The sequence below is a fragment of the Acipenser ruthenus genome, chromosome 7 (genome assembly GCF_902713425.1).
Source record: "Acipenser ruthenus chromosome 7, fAciRut3.2 maternal haplotype, whole genome shotgun sequence".
NCBI classification, from domain to species: domain Eukaryota; kingdom Metazoa; phylum Chordata; class Actinopteri; order Acipenseriformes; family Acipenseridae; genus Acipenser; species Acipenser ruthenus.
This window is the reverse complement of record NC_081195.1, coordinates 56209837-56222206: the sequence shown is the minus strand read 5'-3', so window position 1 is coordinate 56222206 and position 12370 is coordinate 56209837. Positions and strand designations below refer to the sequence as shown.

The window sequence follows — 12370 nt, the reverse complement described above, 5'->3', positions numbered from 1 at the left end:
TGTAGTAGTATATAGAGGGAGTCTAAGAGAAAAAAATGACACCAAAGTTTGGTGCTTCTTTCATTTGTTTGGTGTGCAAGGTAATCAAACATGCAATCTTGAGGTGTGAAAAAGTTATTGCTCCCCCTAGTTAACTCAATCCAATTAAAGGGATAATTAGGGTCAGCTGTTTCAGTACTTTGGTTAACAACCAGGCCTGATTTGGGCCAGCCCTGCCCAATATAAATCTGACTAACTTTGGCCCTTAGAGTGAAGTTGTCAGCACACAGGTTCTAGAGGCACATCATGCCACGAACAAAAGAAATTCCTGAAGACCTCTGGAAAAAAGTTGTTGACGCCTATCAGTCTGGAAAGGGTTACAAAGCCATTTCTAAGGCTCTGAGCTCCACCAAACCACAGTCAGGAGACTGTCAGGCCATCCGTCCGTGAGCTGAAGCTGAAGCGCAGCTGGGTCATACAGCAAGACAATGATCCGAAACACACAAGCAAGTCTACATCAGAATGGTTGAAGAACAAGAAATTCAAAGTTTTGGAATGGCCTAGTCAAAGTCCAGACCTAAACCCCATTGAGATGTTGTGACAGGACCTGAAATGAGCAGTTCATGCTCGAAAACCCACAAATGTCAATGAGTTGAAGCAGTTCTGCATGGAGGAGTGGGCCAAAATTCCTCCACAGCGCTGTGAGAGACTAATCAATAACTACAGGAAGCGTTTGGTTGCAGTTATTGCTGCTACCAGTTATTGAGTCTAAGGGGGTGATTACTTTTTCACACAGGGGCATTGGGTGATACATAAAACTTTCTTTAATAAATAAATGAAATATGTATAAATTTTTTGTGTTATTTGTTCACTCAGGGTCCCTTTTCTCTAATATTAGGTTTTCGTTGAAGATCTGATAACATTCAATGTCAAATATGCAAACATGCAGAAAATCAGACAGGGGGCAAATACTTTTTCACAGCACTGTAATATTTAGAAATTCTCTTCTGGTTGTGCGTTGGTTTTTCAGGTATAGGATTAGTGGGTCTGGAACACCTTCCCCAAAGGAAACAGTTCTACTACCAATCACTATCCAAAATGTTGCAAACATCATGGTAGGAAAATGAAGTGATAAAGATCCAAAGCAAAGACTTGCCATGACAAAGCAGATCTAAAACGATTATTTCAGTTTGCCTTGTGCAACTCCTATTATTAGGTTTCTAATATGGTAATGTTGGTACATGTCTACAGAACTTCTCTGTATTTGTTCACAGTAAAGACACAGGGAATAGTTATTCCATGTCAGGAATGAAGGGCAATCTTAATGAATGCAAACTAAATTACGTTGAAGCCCTTTATCAAGCTTTAATAAATGGCCTCACATGACAGTCTACACAGGCAATGGTGTAAGAATCAAAATAACATTGTTTTTGTTAGATCTAAACGTCATCTGTGCAATGCATTCTGTTCCATCTTCATTTTACCTATTTTAATACTGTTATATATACACAGTGATTTGCAGAAGTATTCACCCCCTGCAAAGTTTTCACACTTTGTTGGCACCGAAGCATCACCAGCACCTGGCAGTTATTGTAAATTAGTGCCAGGTGCAGGGTTTAAAAAGCGAACAGCCAGTTTGTTCTGGGCCGCTGTGTGTGAAGAAGCCCGCTTGATAGTGTGCTCAAGTGTATAGAAAAAAAAGGTACTATGTGTAGCCTTTTTGTGTGTTTTGTTTAGAAAACTGTTTTGTTTTAGTTGATATTGTTTTGTTTTTTTTTACTGGTAAACACCTTAGCTGTCCTGTTTTAGTTCGATTCCTGTTTATGTTTAGTGCTCAAAAAGGAGCTAGGTGTTTGTTTTGTTTTTGTAAATAAAAGTGCACAAGCGCGCTAAATCTGCAAGTTCCTTTGTCGGGTCATAGTTTTTTAAAGGGGCAACGAACCCGAGAGTTGCAGCTTGGTTTACTATATATATGTAAATAAAAGGCAGTTTAATCCCATCAGATTCTATAGTGGGGCCCCCACCACCCTCAAAAAGCTTTTCATAATCATACAGTAGCCCCTCACTAAACCAGACATGTTTGTCCGACATAAGGAGGTGTTGAGTTTAAAAACAATACATTAAAATTGCACACACATACATGTATAGTGCTCAATGCATTTTAAATGTAAATCGTTCCTCTAAAATAACACTAATGTGTTTTGGGTAGGCTACACATTACATTATGTAAAAATATAAAATCTGTACAGTAGGCCTATACAGTATACATTACAGTAGTAAAATCAAATGAATACCAGGCGCACTTTCCTTTTACTTTAGCCTGTAGGCTACCGGTAACACAATAAATCCTGCTGTTGCATTGTACACATTGGTGTATAATGTGCAAAAAAGATTTTAAATTGAAACTAAATGATTTTACTTATTTATTATTGTCTTCAACTTGGCCTACTTAGTAGCCTAGACAATTAATACAAAATAGATCATGGTCCTATACAGATGCTCAGAATGAGCTGGAGGGGTTAGTGGTACATGTGTGCAGTCTATTGCTCCCTGGCTTGTACACCATGACTTTTATGAGAATTAGGTACTTGGGTGTTCCTCAAAAATGCATTGAGCACAACTGGAAATACACAAAAAAAGCGGATTGGGAAATGCCAGCAACAACTGCGACTGTTTAAAACATGCTTTCAAAAGTTCTTAACAAATTGATGCAATTGTAAGTGTCGCAATTGCCGGCAGCTTTAGTACATCTCATTATAATATTTGAGTACACTATCTCCACCCCATTTTTGCAAATTTATGCAGGAACACCCAAAATTACATATATTGAACAGCAAAGAAAAACTGCTGCCGCAAGCATTCCCTAAAAAGTCACTAATAGCATTGCACTTGTTTAGTACATTTCACCGGAGACTTACGACTCATTTGCACTTATTGTGATAGGGGCAACCCTTTAGTACATCTACCCCTCAGTGTTTTAAGTAATATAAACCCCAATAGGCCATGTTATTAATTCCTGAGCAACCATTTGTAGATTTTTCAAATAAAGATGTGTTTCTCTGTGGATATAAAGAAAATAGCACATTCAACAGTATACTTTATGGCATTTGATTAACATCATTTCAGTCACGGTTGCCTACTTTTGGTTCCGCAAGATTTTATCTTCAGAATCCTTGTGATATTGATAAAACTTTGTTTTTGCTAACAGAGATTTTTCACATACCGAGAACATGTCATGTTCATCTGTTTTTCATGGTACCAACGCCTGTAGATGTGTTATTAATATTAAAGAATGTTACATCATGTGTCATTATTTTACACCCTTTTAATGACAAACATCATCCAAAAAATGAGGTGGGCCTGGCTAAAACAAAGTCCTTCTCTTTTGGCTAGCTGTCTCAATTGTTTGTTATCTTTCCAAGCTTTCATTTAAACAATGTTTGTGGATACCAACAAATAATTTAAAACACACAGACACTTCATCTTTAATGTTCCATGAGAAAAAGCTGATATTAGTCTCAATAAATTGTTAAAAAAAAAATATGATACTGCAAATGACCTTGCAGTGCCATTTTCAAGAGTGAAGAAATAAAAAATAAATAAATAAAACATTTACAGTAAATAATTATTTTTGACAGGATAAGCCAAGAATTTATATTTATTGATGGTGCCAAAAAGGCAGCCACAAAAGAACTGCTAAAATACCCATCTTCCCATTTGCTATTTCTGGGCTATGTGTGCTTCTGCACTAATTTCATATACCCTCCACCAGAAACTGATTATGTATTACAACTGACTAACAACGGAGCTCAAAGTCACCATGAACTTCCTTTTAATCATCAAGTGAAAGTTAGAGTAAAATAAAATTTAAAAAAAAAAAAAAAAACAGTTTACTCACTCATAAGTCAATCCATCTCCCTTTGAGCATAGCTCTTCTGCTGTGAATCCATCAGCATCACACTGATGAGCTGATCTGCTGATCAAAACGTGTTTCCCATTATATGCGCTGTTAAATGCGCTGTAGTGGAATTGCATTGCAAGGATTATGTATAAAGGCGATAAATACTTACTTGTAGGTGAGCCCATCCCCAACAGCAAAGAGCTGCTGTGCTGTGAGGCCATCTTCAGGAACATACCCTGTGCCTCCACTGATCAGGTAATCTGCCATGCTGAATTACAAAAGAAAACAACAAATCAATTACAGTGGACAAACAGAATGCTTAATTATTAATGAGAACGCTGGCTTTAAATGCAACTTCTTTGTTTATGTGGCAGTCAAATCGTTTTCACACAAGTCAAATGATTTGGAGAAGTGAGGAACCAACTCCCCAGTAATGCTGTTGAAGCGGACACCCTGGGATCCTTCAAGAAGCTGCTTGATGAGATTCTGGGATCAATAAGCTACTAACAACCAAACGAACAAGATGGGCTGAATGGCCTCCTCTCCTTTGTAAATGTTCTTATGTTATAAGTGCTTGGGTCCACAATAAAAGAAATACTCATTTTAACAAACCATATTCAACTGTAATTTGGAGACACTTGATCATCCAGGCTCACCGAATTAGAAAGCAGCTAAGTCTTATACTTTATAATGGATTTAGTGGTATTCTTCATGAATACAGAACATGTAAATGTATGTTTGCCTATGTAAAAACATGTAAATGTGTTTAATGTGCATAAATCAGAGCCATATTGTTACAGAAACAATATAGTTTCGTCTACAACAATAATTAGAAGCGAACAATATTGAATAGCTAAATTTGTGTTCTATCTCCTTAGTGACCCATATTATTATGCACAGAGCGCCTTGCAATTTGCACTTTCTTGACTTGAATGATCAAGTGGAAAGATTATTAACCAAATACCCTTTTACATAATAGGAGTTTGATTACCCTGAATTCTCACTACCAGCATATACAATTATGGTAGTTATTTATATTTTGCAGTCTTTTGACACACCTTAATTTAAAATGTACTTAAGAATTCTGGTCACCGACCAGAATCAACACGTATACTGTGAACAGATTTAAAGTGAACCAACGGTATTTAATGTATTTATGTATTTACCTGTTTTTTGTTTGTTTTTTTAAAATCAGACAGTCTGAACCGCAGGCTGTGTTGACAAACAAATACAAAAAAATCGGAGATGCCTAAGTACACATCACCATCGCCACACACGTGGTACTGCTGCAACGTGAAAAAGGTATCAGAAATCAATCTTTATTATTTTCTCAACTCTTTTGAGATATACCTTGGATTCATCGTCTGACACCCTGAACATGAAAATGAAAATGAAAATAAAATACAGCGAGACCTCAGAAACGTGTCAGAAACGTGTTCCGCACACAAGGCTGGCATGTTAACACGGTGTGGGCTTCATTTTTTCCCCTGTGGAAACCACATCCATGCATCTGAACAAAGCAACAACAAAAAACGAAAGAAAAATAAATAAATAAATGCGCTTCAAATTAAATAAATACCTCTTAAGCCTAATACAAACTAGTTAAGTATCGCTGTCTGATTTTCGTCCATAGATTGTCTACAAATGCACCACTTTTTCACATATAAAGCGAAAAAAGTTCTGAGAGTCTAAACAGTAAAAATAAAGAAACAAATATAATTGTTCACCTAGTCCCTATCAAACCCAGTTCCAGTGGCACACAGACGCAGCCCAGTTGCTTCAGCACTCGTTTTCTGTTTGCTACACTGTATCAGCGTTATGAAGAAGAGTCCTACACGCGTCACATCCTCTCCACGCCAAAGCAGAACACACGTGGACAAGGCGAATGGTGGCGCTTATTATTATTAACTCTCCTTTAGCTTTGTCTGATCGTCAGAAATCCAAACGGTCCCAACAAGTCTGTAAAGTGTCTCAGTCTATACGTGCAACATGCCTGCAATCGTTTGACTTGTGTATGGGAATGCTAGTATTACAGTTATATTATTACGTAATATGCTACTGGACAAATGTAAATTGGTTATGAAATTGGCACAGTTACTGTATACATTACAACAACATAGTCCTAGAATAACAGATAGCATTTTCACTTTAGTAAGGGATTCAAATAGCTGTTACACCAGCTGTAATTGATAACAGAAAAATGATATCTGTTATTGTTTGGTTTTTTTTTTTTGTTTTTTTTTCAGTATGCTTCTGGTTATCTCCATTGCAGGACATGCCACCATTCCAGAACAGGGGTAATCTGTTTCACTGCATATTCTACTGACATCAACAAAAGGTTGCAAATAGTTTAAAATACATTTGCTGACTTTTTGCTGGTTTTATGTCATTAGACTAGTTTAACTGTCCCCATTTAGATTGCTTACATGTTTTCTGAGGTATACTAATACACAGTCATAAGGAGTAGCAGAAGCATGTAAACAAACCGAACTCCTACAAGCCTAAAGCTCTCCTTTCTGATAAATTAAATAATACAGTTGGGACTTGGCTATGACTGTTCTCTTGTTTAACAATGCTTTTTACACATCTTTATTTTACTTGTAAACAATTTACACGTGATGCCATTTTTCACAGATGATGCCCTTAGAAAAGTTTACAGGTAAAAGCATAAGAAAAACTGTTTTAAAAAAGCATGCAAAATGACGGTGTAAATGAACCAGTGAAACCTGTAGATTATAGAACATTAGACTTGATTGGAATTTCTAATATTTTAGAATGTTATTTTATTTCTTAACACTTTTACTATTGGCATGTGAGTCCCATTATTTATCCCCATTAGCATGACAACTGCAGGTTTATATTTAAACTTGGGACCAGGTGCAAATATTCGCTCTATCTATCTTTTTTTATGAATAACTTATTGAAGCAACCCATAATGAAGAGGTTGGGCATAAACTAAATAAATCTTTGGACATCCCCCAACTTCTAGTGGTTCATTGTTGTTTTGACAAAGATATGCTGCTATATATTTATGGAGTCTATGTACAGAAGGAAAAAATAAGCTCAGTATTTAGCTCAGTTAACCACATTCTTGTATAATGTGCACTAGACGGGATAGTCACAACGTTTGTTTATTTTTGTTTCGTCAAGGATGTGTCCATTCCCCTGTCCAGCCTTGAAGTGCCCACTTAATTATTTTTTCCAACAGTCAGTTAGGAAGTTTGGTCTGTTGTGTGGGGAAGCAAAGGCTGCTGCAGGACTGCAGTAACGAGAGTGTTTTTTAAACAACACTGTCAGCTGTTATCAAAGCATTTACTGTTTTTTAAAAAGATCTCCTGGAGTCTTCCTGTGAAGTATGGGGCTTTTTTTTTTCAGGAAGTGCCAGAACACAATTCCATATCACTCCTTTTTATTGAAGTAGTTGATAATATATTAGTACATTACATACGTCAATTATAAATGCACATAATAAAACATTCTATTAAACACACAAATAATCTATTTAAACACATGGATTCGCTGTTCTGATGACACAAGAACCGTAATCAATCAAAAGATTAGGGTTTTATTATATTTAACATGTTTCCTAATCTCTTCACTAAATGTTCAGAATGTATATAACTAATATGCCTTTGGTATAATTTGAAAGCATATAAGTACTGTATTACCACAAAGACAGCAGCATGACAAGTCTGCTTGCCTTGTTTTTGACTTTTTCATCCCGTTTTCTTGTGAAATTGCTTCATGAAAGTATTTGGGCTGCATAAACGTTACATTGTAAAACTAGCTGAACTGGGAATACCCGTGTCACAGAGGTTACATCTTTTTTTCCTATTTGTTCATTGTGAACAACAAGATTTTGTGCATTTCTGTTCATGCTTGTGTGTTTAGGTGTACTCTAAAAATATGCAGCTGGCTTCTTATATGAACATGAAGTCGTTAGGCTAATATACCAGTTGTCATGTTTAGCTTTGGCCATTATTAAAATGATCTGTGTGCATGCATATTTAGATCCTATTTTTAATAAAATATGAAACTTTCATAAGCTGGGATACATAACCTGCTATTGATAACATAAGCATATAAGAGTGAGAGGATCTTATGATAGCAAAAAAGCTATCAGTGTGAAGACATTAAATCATAGAATACCATAGAAAAAAATACATACTACTGTATGTCTGAAACAATGAAAGATGTTTTTATTGCATTATTCCAATGTTTCTCATTCTAATGATAATTTTTATAATTGTGAGATAACTGCACCTCTCCGCACAACCCATATAAAACCAATCCTTATAAAGTGCCATTAAAAGCTTAAAACTTTATTAGACTACCATTTAGTTTTTGATAAATGCTGTCAAAACTAACCACAAAATAATATTTTGGAGATTTACTGTAAGTCTTCTGGCATTCATTTGATAGTGTATTTAGTATTTGTATGTATATCAACATTATGTGACCCAGAAAAGCAAAGCCAACACCATGTAACACATTTTATTTATTTTTTTGGTTCCTGGGTAGTAAGTGTTATTTCCTAATTGCTTATGCCTCAAAAGTATAGAAAATGGCTATTATTCCCCACAAACTTTGATTTTGTGACCAGGACAGTAATATTTTGAAATTTACCTATTTTCCAGAACATTCCAGATAGATTCAGTGCTGAGTAAACTTGGAGTAACTTCTAGAACTTTCTAGAACTTTCCAGTAATATAAATAGTAGTATAAATACAGGGGCCTTAAGCCCACCAGTTCAGTTTAGTTCCAGCTGCCTAAGTGGATACATATCTGCATTTTTCTGAGATGGCATCAAGGTCATAGGAGACTTCAAAATGGTGGCATTCCTGATGGGTCTCCAAGGCGGTTTTACCAAGTTTCCCTGCTATCTTTGCCTTTGGGACAGCAGGGACACCAAGGCGCACTACCACAGGCGGGACTGGCTACAGCGGACTGAGTTCTCTGTGGGGAGGAACCACGTCAAGTGGGAGCCACTGGTGGACCCCCGGAAGGTGCTGATGCCACCACTGCACATCAAATTGGGCCTTATGAAACAATTTGTCAGAGCTCTAGATAAGGAGTCGGCAGCCTTCAAGTACCTTCAAGACTTCTTCCCTAAGCTGTCTGAGGCAAAGGTCAAAGCCGGTGTCTTCGTCGGACCACAGATAAAGAAGATCCTGGAGTGCAATGAATTCCCCAAAAAGCTCACTAGTAAGGAGAAAGCGGCTTGGAACAGCTTTGTCGCAGTGGTTCGGGGCTTCCTGGGCAATCACAAGGCCGAAAACTATGTGGAGCTGGTTGAGACTCTGGTGAAGAACTACGGCACAATGGGCTGTAGGATGTCCCTCAAAGTCCGTATCCTTGATCCTCATCTTGATAAATTCAAGGAGAACATGGGAGCGTACTCGGAGGAGCAAGGCGAGCGCTTTCACTAGGATATACTGGACTTTGAACGCTGCTACCAAGGACAGTATAACGAGAACATGATGGGAGACTACATTTGGGGGCTGATTCGTGAAAGTGATTTATAGTATAATCGTAAATCTCGAAAAACTACTCACTTCTAAATCTTTTGTAGTCATTTTTGTATTACTTTAGTATAAATACATGTTAATTTGGATTCATATGTTGTTTTTTTCTGACTTTGTGAACGAAAAGACACAAATTCGCCCGTTTTCTCATTGGAAATAGGTCAATTTCAAAATATCACTGTCCTGGTCACAAAAGCAAAGTTTGTGGGGAATAATAGCCATTTTCTATACTTTTGAGGCATAAGCAATTAGGAAATAACACTTACTGCCCAGGAACAATCAGTTAGTTCATACACCAGGTGTGAGATAGACTTGGCCTGCGGCTATGCATAGAAAGTTATTTGTATTAGATATCCTGACAATCCTTTCTTCAACTGGACAACAATGTTATTCTACAATAATACAAATTATGTTTACAGTCTAGCTGGCAATCAGATCAGATTTTATCCAAGTATGAATAACAAGAGTATTTGCATGTTTCTTTTGGAGTGACACAGTAGGTACCAATTATTGATTTTTTTTTTTTAAAACATTTTAATATCTAAATATATGGTCTACTATGTGCATTTTATATGTACAGCTTCCAACTTTTAAAAATCTTACATTCAGCTTGATTTTTTGTAAATGTAAATATTTTGAAATTCTTTAAAAAAAAAAAAAACTATAAAAACTAGTCACCTAATGTATAAGTGGAGCATGTATGGAAAATATGCATAATTTTGTAATCATTTATCTAACTACTTGGCCACTGTTAGAGAAATTAAAGGCTATACTGAAAAACAATTAAGATGCTTGGTTGCATTAGCAAGTTAAGGAAATGTTCTGTAGTCCACAAATAGTGCTAATCGGGATCTTAAAACCAGACAATCATCCCATTAAAACATAGGCCATTAAAAAAGAGATATGTGAAGCTCAATAGCTGATAAACTCAGATATTTTTGTTCTTTACACTCAGTTCTGGTGTAATAACTTAAATCAGACATGACTTTTTCTAAATGTACCGCTTTTGTAAGCTTTTTAAAATGACCGTGACTTAATTTACAAGTGTGACGTGGGGATGGAAAGGATTCATAATGCTGTATTTTGTAATCACACCTAGTTTCAGATTTCTGTCTATACAGTGGAAATGTGCATGAATGAATGAATGAATGAATGAATGAATGAATGAATGATTAATTTGTGAACTGGGACTTCCAACTATTTGTGAGACTGAGCAGCGCGTCCTGGTAAATGTAAGTATGAATGTACAGTACAGTATACATCCTTGACTAAATAAATGAAATCAATAAATGCCCTTCCAAAGGCATGCCTCACCTTTCAGGTTCATATCCAGCCTGTATGCGTGTGGCACTATACCTCTGGGCAGCTGTCTCATGACCGTGCCCATGGGGGTGTCCATGCAAAGGTGTCCCATGAAAGTGGTGGTCATTTTCCCCAGGAGGCAAGCAATATTTAGCAGGTTCTGTGTCCCCTACAATCCTTCGGTAATCAATCTGATAAGGCTCCCTCTCCCCTTCCCCAAAGCTGTCATACCCATGACCATCCATGACAAATAAATCCAGGGTGATGTCTTCCAACTGTCTTTTAAATTCGTCCCCCAACAAAAGTTCAGGAAAGAAAAAACCTCTTTGAGCTTCAACACCTCACTTCACTAATCTTCAGATCAAAACATTCTTGCAAAAAGAAAAAAAAAAGTTAATTAATAAGTGTCAAATAAATCTTTGGAAGATTTAAAAAAAATAAATTAAATTAAATATTATCACTAGAAAGGTGCCATTAATTTTTTTGTCCGAAAATTACAAGAGCTACTCAATTGTTGACTCATGTAAAGTCTGGAATTTGGTGTGAAAAGTCAATAGTATTGTGTATATGTGGTGCTGATAGCAAGTCTAGGAATTGAAACTGTGAAGTTAGAGAGCTGGTATAAGATATCCTTCAAGTCTTGACAAAACGTGGTATTCCTCGTATCTCCGGCCTGCCAACAGAACTCTGGTCCCAGTCAAAGTGGCAGTTGCAAATGAAGAGAAGTATATTAGGTAGCAGACCTGTAGGGCAGGTTGTTCAGTGGAGGGTAGAGAGCATGTTTTGTTCTCTTGTTATCCTGAGATCCTCTCTGCCAGCTTAACCCTGTTAGTGACAGAAGCAGACGTCACTTTATAAAGAGGATTGGAGTATTTAAAAAGGGGCTGGAGTATGTGAAAAAAACACTCTCACTCACTTTATACCAACAGAGGGGGAGTGCATGTGTGTGTGAGAGAAGGATATAATTTGCACAGAGAGAGAGACCAACAAATGCAAATCCCAAAGTGACATAAAATGGGTCCCTTAGAGGGAGTTACACAAACACTGCTACGTTGCTTCTCCAGAAGGTAGATTTGTATCTGTTCACTGTATCACTAAATCAGTATTGAGGGTTGTTTGTTAAATTCGGTATTTGGGATTGCCACAACTTGGTCTTATATGTATGGAGAAACCTGGTTACCAATTAAAAAGAAGAATTATAGACACAGTCAGAGGTACTCGGTTCCTTATCTTTCCGTTATGCAAGGAGGGTGTCACCAATGATGTCAGGTACTCTTATATCCCAAGAGCTGAAGTCACAGAGGTTTGCAGAGATATTTAACACTTCATTTCCATTCAACTGTTCTCCTGTTAAGTGTTGTTTCCAGAATCTCATATCCCCAAACACCCTTCAGGTCTCAATAGTAAAGGTGTTCTTTCCCTCACAGCTTTACAAGAAGCTGTGAAAAGTCATAGCCAGACAGGCATGTGTTAGATCTTTATTGATACGATAATTAGTTCTTATTCTCTGTAATAATTATCCAATTTTGATATATGTATGTCTTTCTTCAAACTGATATGTAACACATAAGTCAACTAAAAGTATGGTAAACAGTAATTCGACATTCGTCAAATTATATTCTACAACAACATATCAGATTACAGTTATAACATTATTATGAGA

General features: G+C 36.7%; 1 protein-coding gene across 13 annotated transcripts in view; it reads right to left on the bottom strand.

Annotated features, from left to right (window-relative positions):
• LOC117415568 (inosine-5'-monophosphate dehydrogenase 1-like) overlaps positions 1-11471 on the bottom strand; it is a 33239-nt gene extending 21768 nt beyond the window's left edge. The window contains exons 1-4 of one of the 13 annotated variants that reach the window (XM_034026080.3): positions 5608-5762; positions 5047-5092; positions 4050-4148; positions 3878-3955 (exon numbers count right to left, since the gene is read on the bottom strand). In XM_034026080.3, the coding sequence (XP_033881971.1) occupies positions 3878-3955; positions 4050-4147 (176 nt within the window). In that variant the 5' untranslated portion in view covers position 4148; positions 5047-5092; positions 5608-5762. Of the gene's footprint in view, positions 1-3877; positions 3956-4049; positions 4149-5046; positions 5093-5459; positions 5577-5607; positions 5763-10719 lie in introns of those variants that run through there. The other 12 variants (XM_059027333.1, XM_059027334.1, XM_059027336.1 and 9 more) reach the window with 12 other exon arrangements.
• Positions 11472-12370: the final 899 nt, after the last annotated feature.